Source organism: Seriola dumerili, unplaced genomic scaffold (assembly GCF_002260705.1).
Source record: "Seriola dumerili isolate Sdu_G_001 unplaced genomic scaffold, Sdu_1.0 BDQW01000236.1, whole genome shotgun sequence".
NCBI classification, from domain to species: domain Eukaryota; kingdom Metazoa; phylum Chordata; class Actinopteri; order Carangiformes; family Carangidae; genus Seriola; species Seriola dumerili.
The window spans coordinates 314,660-337,792 of record NW_019174491.1 but is presented as its reverse complement, the minus strand read 5'-3'; the positions used below and the strand labels follow the sequence as shown (position 1 = coordinate 337,792).

Below are 23,133 nucleotides of genomic sequence, written 5' to 3'. Positions count from 1 at the left end.
ATTTACATAAAACTAGTTTCAGTTCACGTTCTCTGATTCGACAGAAATGAATACAAAAAAATATATATTTCTACCGGTTGTAAAATAAGAAACGTTGGAAATCCACGTAAACGTAAAAGCAAAGTTTCCCTCTCTTTTTAAGCTTCGTTTCTTTTTCTGTTGTTCAGTTTCTAACAGCAGATTCGTTCATGTCCCGAGCTGTGAGGCTGAAACCCGCCGCAAGATGGCGTCCGCATGAAACACTATAACAAACAGCAGTGCTGGTCAAACAGATTAATTTATGATTGATTAAGTTATTATTAAAGTTATGAAGTCCATGAGCTGTTGTAATTCAATGAATGATGCATTTTATATAAATAAAATAAAAGGAAGACGATTCGTGAGGAGCTCTTCACCACAACAAGGGGACAAGATATATTTACATAGATCTGATTTAACTGGACACAATTATGGTTATAACACTGATAACAGATCAATAACAACAGATTAATAAAGTTACCACAAATACAAATGAACCAAATGTCACATTATTGAAATTCAGTCCTGATAAAAAAGTTGCTATAAAGTAGTTTTCAGAAGATCACATTTTTAGCTCTTAAAGAAAACCTCTGACCATATAACTGTACAGGTACGTCTACCTGTCCCTGTGGTGACAGTAATAATGTCTGTGTTCCCCTCTGTGCTGCTGTGTCACATCAGTAATTAATCCCCAGTCTCTCAGGATGCTCCCTGCATCCTCCAGCACTGATTTAAACTCTCTCTCTCTCTCTCTCTCTCTCTGTAGTGAAGTTAAAGCTCTCTCGTCCTCTCTCTGCTGCCCTCTGATCAGTTTCCTTCTGCTCTGCTGGATCTCCACATGTTTTATTAATGAGCTCTAGAGGCAGCAAGAGGCCCGAAGAAACCAGGTCACATCACACTGTCAAAAACACACACTGCAAAGTCATATAACATACATCGTAATACACTGTACTTTTTATATAGTTAGTATAGAAACATATGCTTTTGTATAGTATTATTACATAGTGTCGTATCGTATCATGGTATTATACTATGTATTACGTATATTTACGTATGTATTTTACTTCATTTATCATTTATCATCTCTTATCATGTCTTCCTTTGTCATATTTAAGTGTATATTATCATGTTTGTCTTATTCTAACTTGTATTTTATAGTATATTATTGTATTATATCTTGTCTGATTGTATTATATATTGTTATTATTATAACATACAATTTGAACACATCATAACTTATCTCTGTGTTGGTCATACTTATAAATAAAATAAAATAATATTTTAAGTCTTATCTTTTAAAAAGTAAAATCATGTATGAAACATTTTCATCACTGATGTTCCTGTATATCCCACTCATTAGATCAGGTGATCTGCGTCACCTGGAGGAATCATCATCATCATCATCATCATCATCATCATCATCATCATCATCACTTTGAGACCTGCAGTATCTGTTCACACTCCTCTCCTTGTTCCTGAGAAGAAAGTGAAGTCGAGTCTTTGTCTGAGCTCCTTTCTTATATAATTCTATAACTATCACTGACTCCGCAGAGCTGCACACAGATACACAACAGACTCCTACAATATATTACAATATATTTCACCTTTTCATGCCCGGAAGAACCCTGTAATACGATCTCAGACACCCCTAAAGTGGACCGTACCATTTCATAACCTTGATGTTGGCCGAACGTCTCGTCTGCTGCGTCACCCCGTCTGTGGCTCCGCCCTCGAGTCTCTGCTCACGTGCGTCGCTCAGACACTGTAGGTAAATATAAGTAGCAGTAGCTAACTATGTAGCTTGTTTAATACACTTTACTTTCAGTAAGTATAGTTTAGCTAACCTAATGTTAGCTAGCTTCTAACTTTAGCCTGAAGTTGCAGTTAAGCTAACTTTGCTAGCTTCGTTTTAATGGTTAATCCATCAAAATGTGAGGAGTTTCTGGTTTTCATAGTTGTTTGTTATAATAAACTGAATCACTGGGTTTTGTACTGTCACAAGACGTCACTGTGGACTGTGGGAAAGTATAATGGAATTTTTCATATTTTCTAGATAATCGATCAATTTAGAAAAGCTGCAGATTAATCAATAATGAAAATAACTTTGGTGCAGCCCTACAATAATGGGATATTAACATCAATAAATTCATGTACTAAATAATTCTTAGTCCCAGATTGGATTTGGTGGAATTAAATTTAATTCTGCGTGATACAAAAACATCATGGGATGTGGTTTGTGTTGTAGCTGTTATTCTGTGTATGTTTAGTGTTGGAGGCTGAATAAATAAATAATTAAAATAAATGAATAAGTAATGAGTGGATCTCAGCTGAACCACTCAGCCGGCTTCCTCTAACGTCTTCTTCTCTGACCATCGTCTCATTTGTTCGTACAGTTCAAGTCAGAGTCAGGTTTATATTTTCTGTCCTCCAGTTATCCAGTCAGGAATTGTGTTGCCTAGCAACCCCTCAGAAGTGATGTTTGGAGTTTGCTGCATTTCCATTTTTATCAGCGGGATGTTTGTGAAGCACCGAGTCCTGCAGTGTGTTTGTGTTACCTGGTGTGAAATCGCACCTGCGGCACCCTGAAATTAGACCTGCAGGAGCCACGTGTTACATCTGAGTGAATACAGCAGAAAATAATAACGCAGGTCTCCTTAATTAATATAAACTGATTCTTAAGATTTAATTTACAATGTCAGTTAATCCTCAGTACATGTCTCTGTGTCTCCGGGTCAGATCAGGTTTAGCTTTATCATCCACATTAGGGAACTCATTCGTCAGGAGTAAACAACAACAACAACAACAAGAACAACAACAAAAACACACAAACAAAATAAATTTACCTGCTCAGCACAAACACAGGTGCTTGATGTGGACAGGTGGACGGTGTGGATGTGCTGTCACAGTGTTTCTCTAACTCACCGTACTGTAGCTGCTGTCGTATCAGAACCTTTGAACCTGTGATCTGGGGTCAGAACCTTCTGGACTTTATGGATCTGATGGTTTTCTCGGTCTCGTGACTGTAAACTGAATATGTTTGGACATCTGAAGACATGTATTTGTTATTTTCTGACGTTTTAAAGACCAAATTATCTGTTATTAGGAAATTAATTGATTAAGAAAATAATTGCAGGATTAATGAATTAATGTAAATCCTTTATATTCTCACAGGTGACTGTGATATTAAACAGTTAATAATGTCAGGGAGGTTGAGTGTGTGTTCACGTCATGGCCTGTGTCTGTCTGTAGCATGTAGTGACGTCGCTCTGCATCACACCGAGAGCAGCGCTGATGAATATAGGACAGCAGGAGGAGGAGGAGGAGGTCTGCAGCTACACACAGAGGAAACAGAGCAGCATCAGGAAACTGCAGCGTCTGCACCTCAGCACCAGGTATTTATTCATTCTGTGTGTGTTTGTGTTCATGTGTGCAGCAGTGATGGAGGACAGACAAGTGTGAGCTGATTTTATATCAGAGGGAGGAAGGTCACTCAGAGTGAAAAGAGATGGATCCAGAGACAGAGCTGCTCTCCACACACCGATACCAGCAGCTGATTTTAGCTTCAACATAATGTGAGCTCGTTAGCCACATTAGCCACTTTAGCATGTGGCTGCAGAGATGGAAATGTTTTGATCCAGACAAATATCAATCAGTCAACAACCTTCAGCTGTGACTTTCCATCTAGCGCCACCATGATGTTGACATTGATTTAGACTGGAAGAGCTCAACAGATATTGGATGGATTGTTGATGATCGTGATCTTGAGGTGCATTCGTGTGGTGTTGGAATAATTAGAACAATTAGTTTCTGACTGGGAAAGTTCATATGAGCGCCCCCTGAAGTCAGAACAACAACTCGGAAACATTTTGTTGGACAACTTCCTACGTTGTTGATGTTGAAACTTTTGATTAAACTGCTAATTCACGTGTTGTGTATCTTGGTAGCATTCACTTTGTAATCTGGTGTTAGGTTGTAACTGTTGTCCACACAGAGTGACCTGGATCAGCTAGAAAATGTATTAATTAGCAGTAACTCTGATAGTAAGTGACACAAAATGGAAACAGCATCAACGTGTTGTTTCAACTCTGAACAACGAAGTACAGAAATCTCCTTGTAGCATCCATGTTAGCATGCTAACAGTTGCTAAGTAGCAGTAACCGCAGAGCTGAGGCTGATGGGAGCCTCATTAGTTCTGCAGGTATCTGATCATAAACCAAAGTATTGAGCAGATTAAAACTTTGACCTGATGGTGGCACATCATCGCAGTGACAGTTCATCCTGAGAGGAACATGATCGTCTGTTCACCCACATCCTCACCTCTCTAGAAATGTCCATGAGCTGTCATTCCCCATCCAGCCACCAGGTGTCCCTCCATTCACAGTCATCTGACCTCCCCCCCTCTCTGTGTCCTGCCAGTTCCCTCACCTGTGTCTGTTTCCCTCACCTGTGTCTGTTTCCCTCACCTGTGTCTTGTCCGCTGTATGTTTGGGTCACAGTTAAAGAAAAGGTTTAAAACCTGGTGAATTAACACCAACAGACTGAAGAAACAGTCCTGTGATCCTGGAGAGTCAAATGTGTTGATGTAATAAATTCAGTTTCTAGCTGTGATTTCAATTCACAGAATCATTGTTAAGATCACAGTGATGATGATGTGAGACATTAATCTCAGATATCACCTTCAGTATCGACCTGTATAATCCAGTATCGGTGGAGCTGTGCTGCTGTCGCAGTTCTCTCTCTCACAGCTCTCCCCCTCCTCCCCCTCCTCCCCCAGTCTTCGCTCGTCTCTCGGCTCCAGCAGGATGAAGGGGCTGCAGCGGCTCGCTCTGCCCGGAGCGTGAGGAGGCTTCCTGGGCTCCATCTGCTTCGTCCCCCCCCCCCTCCTCACCCCTCTGTGTGGCGCTCTGATCCTCCTTCACCCCCCCTCTGTGTCTCTGCAGCAGCTTCTCCTCCTCCATCAGCTGAAAACATGGACGGACTCCGGCTGCCGCCCGTCATAGAGGAGGTCCTGGATCCATCTGGTCAGTGTCTGTGTGTTGACATGGAGCTGGAGGCGTCTGAATATTAATGGATTCACTGAGTGTTTATTGAATTCAGATTTAAAATGTGTGAGGAACAAACTGCTGCTGCTGCAGTATGTGTAAACAAACAGTGACTGAGGCAGAAAGACATTTATAACGTCAGATAATAAATTTATCATAATAATTATTAATGAAACAGCAGAGTCAGTCATACTCACCTCTGCAGCTCAGTCTCTCGAATAGAAACTCTTTTATTCAGACTGTTTTTCTACCTTCACTGGTTTTACACTCCTGTTAATTACAGTCAATTACAACTTCCTGTTTCAGAATAAAAGCCTTCCAGTGAATTCTTATTTAGGTGACCTGTGTGTGTGTCTTATCTCAGAGGTTTTTATAAACATTATTATTCAGATGTAGTTTGTACGTTCTGATCATCAACACTGTAAATGAGCAGTTTTCTTTTCTGAGGACAAACTTCAGCTCATTTCATTTTAATCTTCTGTGACATATTAGTGTCTGTTGATGATTTCTGGTGACATGTAGATCATGAAAGTGTAAAATATTCCTCCACCTTCATCAGGTCTGTTTTTCTGTTTTTCTCCACCATCACCAGCAGGTGGAGCCACAGGACGGAGTTTCTCCTGTGATTTGAAACATGATAAATCCTCTGTGTGTTTCCTTCCTCAGACGAGCTGTGTGAGCTGAAGGTGGACAAGCCCATCATGTTGGCAGAAACTCTGACGGCCAAGGAGAGGGAGTCCCTGGAGGAGAAGGAGGAGAAGGAGGAGACGTTGGGAGATGGAGAGAAAGGCCAGGAGGAGGAAGAGAAGGAGGTGAAGGAGGAAAAGGAGGACGAGAGGGAGGAGATGGAGGATGAAGAGCGAGGAGAAGGAGGAGGAGGAGTGACGGATGAAGAGGACGAGCTGGAGGAGCTGAGAGCTCAGGTGATACAGCTGCTGTTGGAGCTGGAGGAGACCAGGGAGGTTTCCCAGAGACATGAGGAGAGTTTCATGGAGCTGCAGGGTCAGTGACACACATGTAACACACATGTAACACACACATGTAACACACACATGTAATACACATGTAACACACATGTAACACACACATGTAATACACATGTAACACACATGTAACACACATGTAACACACATGTAACACACACATGTAACACACACATGTAACACACACATGTAACACACATGTAACACACATGTAACACACACATGTAACAAACACGTGACACACACGTAACACACGCGTGACACACATGTAACACACATGTAACACACACATGTAACACACATGTAACACACACGTGACACACATGTAACACACACATGTAACACACATGTAACACACGTGACACACATGTAACACACATGTAACACACACATGTAACACACATGTAACACACATTTAACAAACATGTAACACACACGTGACACACATGTAACACACACATGTAACACACACATGTAACACACGTAACACACATGTAACACACACATGTAAAACACACGTAACACACGTAACACACATGTAACACACATGTAACACACACGTAACACACATGTAACACACATGTAACACACACGTGACACACACGTAACACACATGTAACACACATGTAACACACACATGTAACACACATGTAACACACATGTAACACACACATGTAACACACACATGTAACAAACATATGTAACACACATGTAACACACATGTAACACACACATGTAACACACACGTGACACACATTTAACACATATGTAACACACATGTAACACACACGTAACACACATGTAACACACATGTAACACACACGTGACAAACATGTCACACACATGTAACACACATGTAACACACACGTGACACACATTTAACACATATGTAACACACATGTAACACACATGTAACACACATGTAACACACATGTAACACACACGTGACACACATGTAACACACATGTAACACACATGTAACACACACATGTAACACACATGTAACACACATGTAACACACACATGTAACACACACATGTAACACACACGTAACACACATGTAACACACACTTGACACACATGTAACACATGTAACACACACGTGACACACATTTAACACACACGTGACACACATATAACACATGTAACACACATGTAACACACACGTGACACACATTTAACACACATGTAACACACGTGACACACATGTAACACACATGTAACACACACGTGACACACATTTAACACACATGTAACACACATGTGTCACACATGTAACACACATGTAACACACATGTAACACACACGTCACACACATGTAACACACACATGCAATACACACGCTGTTGGACGCCTGACTTTCCCCTGGGGAATAAATAAAGTATATATCTATCTATCTTTTAGTGATGGTTTATAACAGTTTCATCTGGAATAATCACAAAACATTGCATTATCAAAACTTTATTCTATATTATTATTATTGTTTAAGTTTAGAATACCCAGATTAAACATGAAATTAACTATTTAATATTTTATAACCAATAAATTACAGGAAGATTCTTTCAATATTAAACGCCGCCATATTTGTTCTTGACATTGTCTGTGTTATGACGTTTCTAACTGACGATTGTCTCTGGCTCATAAATTCTGCTTCTTGCTTTAAACTATTATGATCAAATCAGTACAAAAATAATGTATTTAATTGATTGAATAATAACTCATAAAACTAAATATACACACTGATTCTTCTTCTGTCTGCTCAGGTCTGTTGGAGGACGAGCGGCTGGCGAGCGCCCACCAGGCCGAGAGTTTCACCAGACAGATCCAGAGACTGCAGGGTACGTGACCTTTCAACTCACTCACACGTGTCACATACATGCAGATTCTGAGTGTGAAGACTTGTTGTTGTTGTGACATCACAAAGTTCCAGAAGTCCTGACGGCTGGTTTTAAGGCTCAGTTTCTGAATACAGGCTGTGTGCATTTCTTAATATAGAACCTAGACCTGATCTATAATCACACATACACACAGACCTTTACACTGGATGGGACTTTCTAAAAATGTCTCCTTCCAAAAATCCCCTTCATCACCAGAAATGTCTTCAAAGACTGAAGCTGTCCTCACTCTTCACAAACATCAAACTAACAAAAGTTGATTTCAAAAATGATTTCAGCTGATTTGCTCTTTTTCTAAAAATGTTTTCACTCATTAAAATTCACCTGAAGTGTCTCCACACTTTCAGGAAACTCCTGACCTCACCTGTCCTCAATGTTGGACGTGTCCACATTCTTCACTTTGTCAAATGTCTTCCTGTCTGAGAAACGTCTTCTCGTCCTAAGAACTCACTTTTAAGAATACTGTTTTCAGAAGTGTCTCACTTTCCTACGGAGACCTTGACGTCCTGCAGGTGATATTTTTATCCTGTGTGACCTTCAGGGCCTCCGTACGTTCGTTTAGGTCCAGACGTTCCACCATGTGTTTGTGGACATTCGTAGAAAGTGGAGACGTCCTGAAATAACATGTCTGAAATGTCCTCACAAAGACGGGAATGAAAGAGCTCCCACTCCTCTCTAATCCTCACTCCTGCTCCTGCAGCCCAGCTCCGCTCCGTCCAGGAGGAGATGGACAGTCTGGAGGAGGAGAAGGAGAGCGAGCTGGACGAGGTGCAGGAGGAGCTGCGTTCGGCTCAGGAGGAGGTGCTGGTGCTGCAGCAGGCGGCTGAGGAGGCGGCGGCCGAGAGAGAGAACGACATCGCATCCCTGCAGGAGGAGCTGTGTCGGCTGAGGGCGGAGCTACAGAGGCTCCACGCCACGGCGCAGGAGTACGAGCTGGAGATCACCACACTGAGGGCGGAGATCAGCATGAAGAGCCGACACCCTGAGACGCACACACACGGTGAGGAACTCTGTTCTACACAGGCTGTCAGGTGTAGTGACCTCCAGGGGGCGCCAACAGCTCCTGTCACTGTGCTGAGTGCGGATGTGTTGTGTTCAGGTGAGGTGAGTCAGCTGAAGGACGAACTCCTCTCTCTCACGGACGAGCGTCAGTCTCTCACCAACGACAACAAAGAGCTGAGCAGCAAAGTGGAGAAACTGCAGCTGCAACGAGACGCGTGAGTGGTCCAACCGGCTGTCAATCAAACAACTGAAATTTCATTACAGATGTTCACACCCATCACAGCTGGATGTGATTCACTGATTTTAAAAGGAAATGTTTTAGACTGATGACTGAACTCTGAATGTGCCTGAGGCCGACTGATTCTTATTTTTCATACAGGTGTATTTACAGGTGTATTTACAGATGTATTTACAGGTGTATTTACAGGTGTATTTACAGGTTATATGGTGGTAAAGTCACATAATAATAATCAGCAATGATAAAGAACACGTGGTAAAAACTAATTAAGAAAAAACTGATTTTTGTTTTTATTAAGAGCTGTAATAAAAAAAGATTTAAAGATGTTTATCAGGATGAATCTTTATTTTCTTTATTTCAGTTTATTTCAAATTTTACACAAACACATAATTTAAGCAGGTTATCTGGTTTTATAACTGAACTATTTTTTAAATATTATTTCATATATACTTGATGTCTGTCACAATGGTCTACACCTTCTGAACCACCTGTCGTCCTGGTGAACAGGTGTGACGACGTGTACCTGGCAGTCAGAGTGGAGGGCAGCACTGAGCGTGAGCAGGAGGACCAGGGGAAGGCGGACTCTTACATCACTCTGTCCCAGGCTGGTCCTGGACACCAGGACCGCCCCCCAGAGGATCTGGACTTGTCCTCGGTCCAGGACATGGTGTGCAGCTCGGAGCTGAACGTCCTGAAGGTCCAGCTGAGGGAGGCGGAGGAGACGGCTCAGAGGGTCCAGAGAGAGGTAACAGGACGAACCATGACCTTTGACCTTGTTGAGTGTGTTTGACTGCAGATTAATGTTGTTGTCATTGACATACATACAGAAATCTGAATACATCAGCCCCTATTTACTCTTTAACACAAACTCTTCTCCTTTAATGTTTTTAAGAGTTATGACTGTGGTTCACACTGAGACATCATGAACCAGTTCTTCTCTAAAGTTCTTGTCTGAAATTACGCAAATTCTTTTTACATTTCAGTTTCCTGTTACTTAGATAGATAGATAGATAGATAGATAGATAGATAGATAGATAGATAGATAGATAGATAGATAGATAGATAGATTTATCTCCTAGGGGAAATATAAGATATAAACATATTTACAAGGTAATATTAGCTGATATATGATATATTGATCACTAAATGTTGAGATATAATGTGCTGATCAATATTGTTTGTATGAAAACATTTAAAGTCACAACAATCTGACCATATATTTACCAATAATCATTTTGACATGTTTTGATTTTTTAAAACCAAGCAACAGACTGTTTAAAACTCATCAGTGCCCTCTGGTGGACAAGCTGTGTAATGACAACACTACAGATGTGCAGTGAGCTAACATCTGGCCACAGCTGCAGCGTTAACGTGTCTCTCTGTCAGTGTGACGGTTTGAAGGGCGAGCTGGCCGAGCTGCAGCAGCTGTACGACAGCAGCCAGAGGGAGCGGGCGGTGCTAGAGCAGGAGCTGCAGCGCTGCAAGGCCGAGCTGCAGAAACTGGTGGGCAGGAAGTCACAGGTGAGAGGTCAGAGGTCAACGACTCGGTTGCTTCTGGGAGTGGGGTCTTCTTCCTTTGTATTCGCACTTATTTGATTCCTACATTTCACTGTGACGTTGGTACATGAGTGCGCTGGGTATCAGTGCAGATAAAATAGGTAATTGTGTAAAATAATTTAAAATTCAAGGTAAGTGCAACACAATCTATACATGGAGAATCTGTCCTGACACAACAAACTGAATGATGATACTCTTCAGATCCATGCTCTTTCCATGAAGTCTGTCTGTCTTTGCTGTGTGCATTCGATCGGTTAAAGCTTGGCCAACGCTCTCTGGATGCCTCATCGCAGCTCTGCTCATGTAGCCGGTTTCTGAGCCTTTTGTTGTGAGCTTCTTCTTAACATCCGTCGCTGCTGCGCAGTTTGTTTTCGTCATCTGTCTGTTTCTACGTGAACGTACTCCCTCAGGAATCACAGGCTTTATTCAACTATTAAAGAAAAACCACAAGACAACGAGCATACAGACAGCCAGGGTGAATCTGATTGGCTGATAACAAATCACGTGTCAAACATCTTAAAGACGGTTCAATCCAAACCTACAGATTTGGATTCTATTTGTCCGACCTCACCACACCCAGAGGTGTGGACCAGAGTCACAAACTCAAAGACCCCACTGGTCAAAGCCAAGAAAGACTTACCTCTACTTCAACGCCAATGACCAGAGACCTAAACAATGAGATGCAGGCCCCAGTCCTAAAGCAGAGTCTCCGTCTCAAACTGATCTGGACTGGAGGCTCAGGCTTGGCCCTAAACTTGGGACTTGCCTTTTTTTGACTTGAGACCTGACTCAGAAGTGACGTGGAACTTGCCATTGGACTTAAAACAACATTTTTCTTGTGTGATTTGACAGATGGTTTGGTACTGGATTGTGAACTTTACTGTCAAGACTTGTTCCTAGACGTATGACTGGACAGTTGTCAGTCTTTAACCTGGGACGTGATTTGGGACTTGAGGATTGCTTCTCTGTGACTTCACTTGAAGTTGGACCTTTTTGAGTTGAGACTTGAGTTGTTTGGAAGTCCAGACTTGGATCTTGAGACTAGACTTGTTACTGGAGTTTCAAGGCTTGAGGCTTATCTATCACTTGGAACTCGAGGGTTAAAACTAAAAACTAAATTTGCAACTTGCCTGTCTATGTTCGACTAGAAGTGAGGTTTACCTCTTGACTTGAACCTTGGGTGTCAACAATTGAGACTTGAATGTCAAAACTCGTCTGTCCTGACTCTGGACTTGGTTCTTGACTTGAGACTTGAACAAACTTGCTAGTCATGACCTGGGACTTGAGGCTTGACTTGGGACTCATCTATTCTGACTAGGGACTTGAGGTAGACTCGGCATGGGACTTTCCAGGTGTAGTATTTATTTGAAACTTGAGATTAAAGTTGGGCTTGACCCTTGAGACATGACATGAGACTTGAAACTAAAGGAGTACAAGGCGCTAACTACAAGGAGTTACCTGTTTGGACCTGGGACTTCCTTGTCTTGACTCATTTGTCTTGACTTTGGACTAAGTATTTGACGTGGGACGTCTACATGGTACTTGACTGTCAAATGTTGCTTCTCTGAGACTCCTGGGACTTGACTTTTGTTGACTTGGTGATTTGTGAATCAGTGACTCGGTCCCACCTCTGCTCCTCTTCATCATATCACTCACTTACATCTTTGTACTCCGTGGTTGTGGAGTACCTGGCGGTTTAAACACACGCTGCAGTGTTGCTGATTCCCCCAAGTCGTCTGTGAAAGCAACACTCCAGCTTGTTGACAGAGATCATTAAAGGACAAGATGAAGATGTTTTGACTTTGCGGTGATGAACTGCTGACTCCATCTTGTCTTTAACCATCTTTGATGTCGTTCTCTAATTGCCTGCTCTTTCTGTTTCCTCCCTCCCTTCATCGTCATGTTTTAATCTTTGTTCAAAATAAACTTCTATCAAATTCTCTGTAAATTTGATGGTTTTTGATGCTTGTCTATCGATGTTTGTCTTTTCTTTTTCTATTATTTTGTTTTTCCTCGCTCCACACTCGCCGTCGTCCCTCTCACCCTCTGACTTTGTTCTTGTTCTGATTCTTTTTATTTCCTCTCACCACACTCCTCTCTCCATCTCCCTCAACACTCCTACCTTTTGTCTTCTTCCCAGAACTGCACTCGTCCGTCTGAGCCCCCTGTTCTCTCCATCCCCTTCATAGGAATGATTGTTATAGTGGCCTTGATTTGGTGCTGGTGGGAGGAGCTGGCGTCCTAGAGGGACCAGGTATGGCCAAGCCCTTCTCACTCTACCAGACACTCTGCTTCTTTTAGCCTCCGAGAGTGACTGAAAACTCAGGTTTATCCAGGATAACTGCCCTGATGTACAGTAGAGTCTGTTATCTGTGAGGTAAAACTTCCACCACAAATTATTGACCATATTTTGTGTAAACGTTACACTTCTGGTTTTAGTAGATGCCTTAATGTGGTAATGCAATGATATTTATCATCTCAGCATCACCTTTAGTTTCTGTGTGGAGAACTCGGAGGGGTTTTTTTCCCAGTGACTTTGTCGCTGCAGATTCTCTCCGACAACACAACACACTCTTTCTCTCGGCTGCGTCATATTTGAATCCATCTGCTGACATGCTGTGTTGCCGTCATGTTCTTTTCATGATGTCGTCCGAGCTATTACAGTCGAGGCGTTCAAGTGCATACAGTATCTCGGTCCAGGCTGATGCTGTTGGCGGTGCGTTCACGGTGCTGGTGTCCAAAGTCACTGGGAAGATAATTAAGGTCAGGAAAAGAAGTGTGCAGCGCAGCCAATCAGGCAAGAACATTTGGATTATGTCACTGTTTAAAAAAACACGATCAACTTCCTCAAATTTCTTGTCTCAAATACATTTAGTCATAGTTTTCATTAAGGAAGTTAACACTAGTCCAAAGCTCCACAGGGTGAAACAAAGACACCATGGATCAGTTCTTCAGTCATTCACCTCGTGCAGATAGTTTTAGTTCCAGCTGGATTTCATCCTGGAAAAATTAAATACTTCAAGTTTGTACTTCCTGTCGTCCAGCAGGGATTTTATGGCTTGTGTCTTCGAGTACGTTCATTTAGCTCAGGGCTGGTTTTAAGGCTCAGTTTCTGAATACAGGCTGTGTGCATTTGTGTGTGTGAGTGTGTGTGTGTGTGTGTGTGTGTGTGTGTGTGTGAATCGTTAGTGAAGCTTAGGGAGTGGAGGGATCTGCTTACAGAGTTACTTTTAACATGACAGTGTTTTAGTCACTGCTAAAATCTCTCACACACGACACCACTGCATTTATAGTACTTACATGTGTATGGAAGCTCGTTACTGCCATAAATAAATATGAGGAGTTTGTAATAGTGCAGGATATTTGTAGTAAATTCAGTTCCCTCAGAGAGACCATAGAAGGTTTTAAAGTCTTTTCTTTCTTGTCTCTTGTAGACAGGAACATTAGTTAACACTTGTTGCATGTGGTTACATCTATAAACTATAACTATAAAATATAGCTGCAAGCTGCAATGTGGGGGCCAAACAGCCCAGCAGGCCACAGTTGCCATGGAAACATGAGGTCATTATGTCAAGGGCATAGTTTTAAGCAGATTTTCTAAGATATGACTTGATTTTTTGATTGGCACCTTTGCCGCCAATTTCTATTGGCTGTTATGGTCGAATGTTTGTGAAAACCAAAACAACAACAAACCAGTTTTGTGAGTCTCGGTCTGAAGGTCATCGGGGCCGACTCTGGTAAATATTAGATAAAGTTTGTCCAAAAAACAGCAGGAAAAACACTTTCCAATAAAATCCAAAATGGCCGCTGCATCAATTAGGATGATGTGACAAGTTTCCATGACTCGACCGTTGACGGTGTCACTAGAAACATGTCAATGGGTATTAGCGAAAACATATTTTTACTTACTGCAGCGCCCCCCAGAGGACAATTGACACCAATGATTGTGGGCTACCTTGAAATGTGTTTTGAAGAGAATGAACCAGGTCTGGTCTGGATACATACGAGCTGCTGCTGCTCTCAGTTGGTGTTTGCTCTAAAACTCCGGACTCGCTGTAACCTCGCCCCTGTGTTATTCCCTCTCTCTGCAGACGGACTCTGAAGGCTTGAGCCTGGCAGTGGCGGCGGTCGCTGTGGCTGCCATCGTAGTTCTGGTCGTCCCCAGCTTCACCAGGGCCTGAGGACTTGCAATGAGTGACCTCGTCGGGAACTCTGGGATTGTGGGATTGCTGTCACCCATCCAGTGCTGCCCTCATACATGTTGCTGTCCTGATGTCTGCTTATCGCATCGCTCTGTTTAGTGGGACGGCGCTGCCATGGCGGTTTGACCTGAAAGCCACAGACGTCAGTGAGTGCTGGAGGGAAAAGCAGTAAGATCGTTTCATTTACAAAGTCGTCCATAAAGACTCTGAAGCTCTTACTGTCGGTCAGCAGATGATTTCACTTGGTTTTCAAACATCCACCATCATGACTCAAGAGTCTGAAAATATCTAGATGTACTGTGTCATTATAAAGTGATTTTAACCTTTATTTCCATAAACATGTTGACCACCACCAGTATTCAAAATTTTACTTCATTGTGAGTAAAGAAATATTGTCAACAATCACTACTCAAAATATCAAACGCAAAAGTACTCGAAATACAAACCAGCCCCTTTCAGACCGTTATATCAATATATATATATATATATATATATATCATAGTATTGGATTAATATTGATGCATTAATTCAACATTTTAATGGTATAGTTGGACAACATGGAGCTGTATCTATGCATTTTATTTTATTTATCACGTTTTGTATGTAAAATTTGAACTTGCTAAATAACGAGTAGCTGAAGTTGTAAAATCGACACAGTGCAGTAAAAAATTCAGCATTTGCTCCTGAAATCTCGATGCATCAAACAGAAAATCAGAGTATAAATACCTTTGATTCATACTGAAATACATCCATCCACTCTCCAGTGTTCACAGTAAATTCTAGTTTCAAGGACAGATCTCAATACTGATAGAAAATGAAAAATGTGGATAAAGCCAAAAAAAGTTGCTGCTGGAAATCAGAGAACGAGGAACGGTAAAAATACAGAATGTAATGTTGCGAATTTGTTTTGTTCTTATTAAACCAAATTGATTTTAATTGTTAAATATTCAAAAAATTATATATTTGTATTTTATTTCAGTGAACATGAGGTAGTTTTTATATTTAAACTTCCACTAAACAAATAGTTGATATGTTGGAGCTGACAAAATAAAAGCACTATTTAGGGAGAGGGCAGGAAGTCGACTCCAAAACTGCCTTTATACATCAGCAAACAAAGGTCTGATCGTTAATGCAGAAACAACATAATCATCCTGAAATGATGAATCTCAGTCCAATGTTCACTCTCTTTTACCAGCTGCTAGTTTATGCGACTCTGCAGCTGCTAAATGCTGCTGTTTGTTCATTTGAAGTTTGCGAGGAAGACGGACTGAGCTGTTGATTCACAGTGGGATCGTAGTATTAATATTTATTTCATATCACACAATCATTAGATTTTAATAATATAAGACATGTCAGTCTATGAGACTATGAACATGAAAATGTTTAGTTTTTTTTTTTATGAATGAAAACCTGAATCATACTCCTGTGTCATGACTGCAGGTGTTTGAGAATTTAAATAATTTATTGACAAAATATGAAATCTTTCAGAGCTAACAATTATTAACAATTAGTTTTAATTTTATTATTTATCAATTAGTATTTTGGTTTGTAAAACACAATGACACAAGAAGTCCAAAAGCTAAAAGGCATTCCATTTATAAAGATATTATTCAGATAAAATTTTGAATATATCAATCAATCCAATCAATCCAATCAATCCAATCAATCCGATCAATCCAATCAGGTTTTTTGTCAATCAGCAAATTGTTTCAGATCCAAAACTTTTTGCCTTATTTTTCCACACTGGACTAAAAGAATATTTTGCACTCGCTGAGTTACACTGATGACGTAGAAATGGTAGCAGATAAAAATGGATTGTTTAGTGTTTTTAATACATTATGACTCTGCTTCAGTCCTGCTTAATGCTGTATATTATCTTGTCATGTGTTTGTCCAAAAGTTAACGTAGTTTATTTAAATGGTTTATTTTGTAGCATGAGATTTATGAAAAAAATTAGCTCAATCCGCTTCATTTTACCTACATTTCCCTTTATAGATCAATTAAAAATGTCTGTATTTGTATGTTTATAGTAAGTAAAGTAGAGTGCATATCTACAGAAGTAACAAAGCACTTTTTTTTAAAACCTTAGGATGATATTTGTTGGAGATAATTATTTCTGAGAGAAATTATTTGTATCGACTGATTTCACTGTGCCAGTATTAAGCTAAGATTGTGACAGAGCTGCTTTAAATTTCCACAGTTTTTGCACAACATGGTATCAACAGTTAGTTTATATGATTTTGGGGACAGATGTTTCTTCTGTAGAGGAGTGTATGTCATAATAAAAGTAGTGTTAATGCTACTTCTACTAAAAATGTGAAAATTATATCTTATTATGCAGATGACACTTTATTAAGATATGAAGGATGAACATGTGTCAGAGAAGTGATGAAAATTTAAAAAAAAAAAAAAGAAAATTAATAATAATTCAGCTCTTATACAGACCATTCAGACAGGATCAATATCAAATATTTTCCCTGCTCCCCCATAATGACGACCGTTAACCTTCAACACCCGCAGATTGAAGTAGTTAATTACTATAATTACTACTGGATGTGTTTAGCCTAGCTTAGCTTAAAGTTTGGAAGCAGGAGGAAACTGCTAGCAAGTGCAGAAGTATTTATAGTTAGCATATGCAGTGTTGTGGTAGTTATTTGCAACTGGTAATATACCAAGACATGCTTAGCTTAGTTTAGCTTAGCTTAGCACATAGACTGAAACCAGGGGGAAAATACATGGTGTTGTAATGTTAGCTGTTTTTAGCAGATTGATGCTATGGTACATGCATATTTTTTAACATTTCTGACATTATGTTAGCTGTACGTAGCTAGGTAATGTTATAGTAGCTGTTTTTACCTTACCAATTTATAACTGGATGTGTTTAGCCTAGCTTAGCATAAATTTTGAAAACCAAGAGGAAACTGCTAGCCAGCGCAGAAGTATTTATAGATAGTTAATGTTGTGGTAGATACAGTTGACATATGTTTTATGCTAGCTCTTTGTAACCCACTGATGTTGTAGTAGCTACAGACAGTTAGCATATTAGACATTATGATTGCTGTTTTGTAGCTAGTTGCTGATATGGTAGTTAAAGATAATGTTTGGCAGGATAGCTAACATATCTGAGGTTATTTGTTTGTAGACAGTTAGTAATTTGCCAGAACACGTTTAGACTAGTTTAGGATTAAAACTGGAAGACAGGAAACCTGCTAGCCTAGCTAAAGAAAGATCGACCGCTAACACCTCCATGTAAGATGTACAAACTGTATCTGGTTTATTTATAAGGTGATTTAATTTCAGATATCACTGATGTAAATAGCGAATTGAAGAGGCCCAAGTGTCGAGCCCTGTGGGACACCTTCGCCTGAACGATAGAGTCATAAAACCATTTGATAGGCTTTATTTAGAGGACCAATCCTGTCTGAATTAGGCTGTGGAGATGCAGTAGCAATCAAATCTCGAATCCTGAAGAGAAACTAATCTGTATTCCCTCCTACGTTTACATTTAAGTTGATCTCTCACAGATGTCTCAGATCTTCCTTCTTTTTCTGACAGTTCAGAACAAACATTTTCTTTTGTTCAGATTTTGTAGCTTTAAATTTTTTTATTGGGAATCATGAATCTTCCTCTTGTTTTGCACATAGACAAGTTAAAGTCTTTAAATAGATTCTAATAGAGGATTTATTGTTTACATTTAAGTGGTGACCAAATAATCATAGAAAATATAATCACATGTTTAAATGACTGTGATCCTGTTTAGGTTGGAATCAGGTATTTAGGTTAAACTGTTGAAACTGTTTGTCTTGATTTGTGATGATAATGCATGTGACCTTCACCAAATAATGACTAGCTTCAAAGTGACAGACATTCCAGTTTATTTACAGTATATGACAGAAATAACTAACCCCTCCCTGGCTAAAATGTGACAAACTGAATCAAATCACATTAGAATCATTTATTGAGTATTTGACGATTAATGTGGTACTTACAGATATTGATTAAATTTAAAACCAGTCCTGTTGTTCTAAATGATCAATAGCATGTGTCATTAATACCTTTGTATAGTTTGTCATGACAGACATAATTATTATTTAAAGACAAACACATAAAGTCTGTAAATATTGTCACACCAGTTTGGTGTTTTGTAGTTTGGTTAAAGAGGCGGCTCGAGATGTACATGGTTTATTTTGAAACATATGGAAGCCCATTTCTGCCAAGATTTAAGAGGGATGACAAAAATGAAAAAACGATATGTCAAAACAATATTCATCAAAATTAATTTTAATTAAGTAAATTGAAATATAGCCTAACTTTGACTATTTAATTTTTCTTTGTGTGGTGTATCTGGGCTTCCACTGAACTGACAGTTGTTGTCATCGCTATTTCATGTCAATGATGTGAGTTTACCTTTTATTTGTGACTTGCAGAACTTGATCTGATACACACCAGTGTCATCCCGTAACATGTTGTAAAATGTGAATATTAGTACAAAATGTTAAAATGAGTTTTGGTAGCAGGTTTGGATGCTGACTGAATAACCGTTAATCAGCCTCTTTAATATTTGTCTTTTTTCTTTCTTTTTTGCATGTGAGTAAAAACACGATCTTCCTAGAAGCTGCATGCGTTACTGAACGTTACTGTACAAACACTACACCTCTGTATCTTTATTTTTATGAACACTTGGTAATAGTTTGTACTGTATTGTACATAGAATAGTTCCTGTTGGTGCTTGTTTTAAAGAGAGTTATTTTTCTTACAGCTGATAAGACTGTAGTTCAGAGCTTTTCTCAAGTGTTTGCAAAAATAATGGGGATGGACTGATTATTGGTTTACTGATATCTACCAGCTGATATTATATATGGATAAGTATTGGTGATCACTTATCAGCATCAATGCATTGATCAAGCACACACTGCAAGTGTTTGTAATGTTCTTGTTAATGTTGACAGTTCCTCAAACACGTGCTTTTTTTTGTTGTACCATATTTGTTTTTGATTTTTTAATGCAGAAGTTCCTGTTCACGGCACAGAGTTAATTTTATTTTAGATTATTTTGATGCAAAAATGCAAATATTTGTGAGCATAAATTTTGTACAGGAACAATACATATCTATATAGTAGTAGAAGTACTATATGCTTTGTTTCTTGTTCACGGATTTCATCACTCATTTTTGACAGCAACATTTCTGAAGAAAAAACTTGAATTCTTGTTTTTCCTTTTGCATAAAATGACATGTTTGTTGTTAAAGACACAACAGAAATGCAAGAATTTAATTGTCAGGTTTCATTCGAAGATCTCATGTAAATTTAGACTTGATAACGTTCAACTTCATACGTGAGGTTCTGCTAGAATTTAAGGAAATGAAAAAGTCAGATTATTTGTTTAACGTTGATTAAATCAGAGAATTTTCCTCAGTGTTATCAGAAACCTTTATATCAATCCATCCTTAGCATTTTCCTGAAAAGTGTTAGCTACTGTAGACACCTCAGTGTTGCATGTTAGCTTTAGAGAAGTAGTGAGTTTGCATGAAAATAGGGGTTAGATTGAGTAGCTTCAGCTGTAGAGTTAGACAGTGTTCAATGAATGTGACGGTGGTAGCATGAGTGCTGTAATCCAATTCTTCCTCTCGTTACTTTCTACTGTTTTATCAATATTTTTATATCTAAAAGTTAAAAACGGTTTGATGTTGCAAAGTTTTCTCTGGAGTCAGATGTTGCAGATGAATATCAGTTTCATCTCTGTTTATCCAGTGCACGTTAGCTTACCATAGCTTAGCACAAAGACTGGAAGCAAGGGGAAACTGTTTACCAACTCAGCCTAGCTCCATCAGAAGAGAAAAACCTTCCAACAACTCCAAGTCTGTCTCATTTACATGTTTTATCTTGTTGTTGTGGGTAACTAGCGTACAGCGAATGTAATCAGTGTTACGCTAGGTATGTAGCTTTAGCCGCTTTTAGGTTTGATTATTACAAGCATTATGCTATTTGTTTGTTGTTAGCTTTTATGGTAGTTGAAAACAGTTATGTCTGATTTTCTTTTTTGTTTTTAGATATACCAAACATATTTAGCTTAGCTTAGCTTAGCACAAAGACTGGCAGAAGGATACTGTTAATGTAGCTAAGTTGTGTTACAGTGTGGTGTGGTGAGAACTTTTCCTGTTGAATAAATAATGAAAATATATAAAGATAATTGTTACATTATCATAATCGATGCTATGTTACGTGTTTATAGCTAGGCATTGTTATGGTAGCTACAAGGAGAATATTCACCATTATACCAGTTGTTTGTAGCTAGCTAGCATACGCAATGTTGTGGTAGTTATTTGTAACTGGTGCTATACCAAGTCATGCTTAACTTAACTTAGCTTAGCACAAAAACTGAAACCAGAGGGAAAATGCTTGGTGTTGTAATGTTAGCTGTTTTTATCAGGTTACTGTTGCGCTAGTGATGATGCTGATATTATGTTAGCTGTATGTAGCTAGGTAATGTTATAGTAGCTTTTTTTTTTACCACACCACTTTATAACTGGATGTGTTCAGCCTAGCTTAGCATAGAGTTTGGAAGCAGACGGAAACTGCTAGCCAACGCAGAAGTATTTATATTTAGTTAATGTTATAGTAGCTAGAGTTGACATATCTATTAAGCTAGCTGTTTCTAACCACCTCATGTTGTTGTAGCTACAGATAGTTAGCATATTGGACATTATGCTAACTGCTCATGGCTAGTTGCTGCTATGGTAGTTACAGATAATGTTTGACAGGATAGCTAACATACCTGAGGTCATCAGTTTGTAGCCAAGTAGTAATTTGCCAGACCACGTTTAGATTAGTTTAGCATACCTGTGTTTTACCTGCAATTAGCATCTGAGCTGTTTGTTAACTAGCAACCGCTTGCTAGGCTAACAGTTTCCCTATTATTGTAGTTTTTGTGCTAAACTAAGCTAACATGTTGTGGACCAGTCTTTGTACTGAACCCACAGAGATGAACCCTCTGACTCTGGAGAAGAAAGACAACATCAATATCAGACTGACTGTTTTTAATCCTCAGATTTCTCTGGCTGTTTCTGTGGGTCTGTTGGCTTTGACGCTGTGTTAGTCGTGTCAGGTGTTCAGGTGTCAGGTGTGCAGTAAGAACTGGTTTTAGTTTGGATCAAACCGGCATGTTGATCTGGCTGCTGTTTGTTCTGCTGCTGTTTGAGATGATGGATTATTCTCTTTCTGTGTCTTTGAACACTGAATTATTTACTGATGTTTCTGCACATTGTTAATTGTTTAATTGTCTGTCTGTATTTTTATGTGCTGATTTTGTTAAATGTACATTTTGTAAATGAACAGACAAATAAAAGTTAGTTTAACCTTGTCTTTACTGTCCGCAAGTGTATGTTAGGTTTGAGTTTATTGTTTACATTTTCTCATGAAATTTTATTATTGTTTATGTTGTATTTGTATTAATATAAGGGCAGTTACCCTATAATGATACAAATGATAAATTATTTATGAAAATCAACTTGTATCACAGTAAACATCTTCACCTGCTTATTTATCATTATTTTCTGATTTATTTTTGTTTTCAAGGATCTCACTTTATCATCAAATGCGTAAACAATAATTGTGGCATACTTCTGTGACGTTAAGTTTTGATGTAGGTTCTTCAATGTTACTGGTATTTTTTATGTTACGTTCTTCCACGTTAAGTTTCATTTCACCAGATTATTTTATATTTTGTTTCGTGAGGTTTCACCATGTTGTGTTACTTTATGTATGTATGTTACTTTCTTCCACGTTTGGCCACACTACAGAACTATATGCTGTTATGTTTCATCATGTTATTTTCTGTTATGTTCTTCCATGTTTTGCTGTTATTTGGTGATATTTCATGTTGTGCTTTGTTATGTCACGTTACATTACGACTCACTCACATATTCAAAGATGAACTGGTAAGAATTTGGTGGTCAAAGGTCACTGTGACATTATAATGATGTGTAAAAACACTGTGGTCATTATTCAGCAGGAGCAACACGAGGAGGTGATCAGTGTTTTATGTTATTTTCTGCCACATTATCTTCAATTACAGTGACACATCTTGTGCTATCAACATAACAACCTTTATACAGAAGTTATTATATTATATTATTAGTTATTAGTTATATTATTATCAGTTATATAACTGAGTCATGCATCATGTTTAATGGAAATA

The 23,133-nt window shown here is 39.1% G+C and overlaps 1 protein-coding gene across 2 annotated transcripts; it reads left to right on the top strand.

Annotated features, from left to right (window-relative positions):
• Positions 1-5,956: 5,956 nt before the first annotated feature.
• On the top strand, positions 5,957-15,888 carry ccdc136 (coiled-coil domain containing 136). Of its 2 annotated transcripts, XM_022755818.1 has the most exons (8): positions 5,957-6,062; positions 7,807-7,881; positions 8,639-8,938; positions 9,038-9,155; positions 9,686-9,923; positions 10,565-10,699; positions 12,876-12,989; positions 14,827-14,898. In XM_022755818.1, exons 1-7 carry the CDS (start codon positions 6,050-6,052, stop codon positions 12,978-12,980), a joined length of 984 nt encoding a protein of 327 aa, XP_022611539.1. In that variant the 5' UTR covers positions 5,957-6,049; the 3' UTR covers positions 12,981-12,989; positions 14,827-14,898. The 2 variants fall into 2 exon arrangements, with proteins under 2 accessions (XP_022611539.1, XP_022611541.1); XM_022755820.1 differs by lacking the exon at positions 12,876-12,989 and having other exon boundaries at positions 14,827-15,888.
• The last annotated feature ends 7,245 nt before the right edge of the window (positions 15,889-23,133 follow it).

Excerpts from the sequence above, each read along its gene's own strand:
- ccdc136 (XM_022755818.1), top strand. Across the intron at positions 8,939-9,037 it reads CCCTGAGACGCACACACACG|GTGAGGTGAGTCAGCTGAAG; the intron begins GTGAGGAACTCT and ends TGTTGTGTTCAG. Across the intron at positions 9,924-10,564 it reads CTCAGAGGGTCCAGAGAGAG|TGTGACGGTTTGAAGGGCGA; the intron begins GTAACAGGACGA and ends TCTCTCTGTCAG.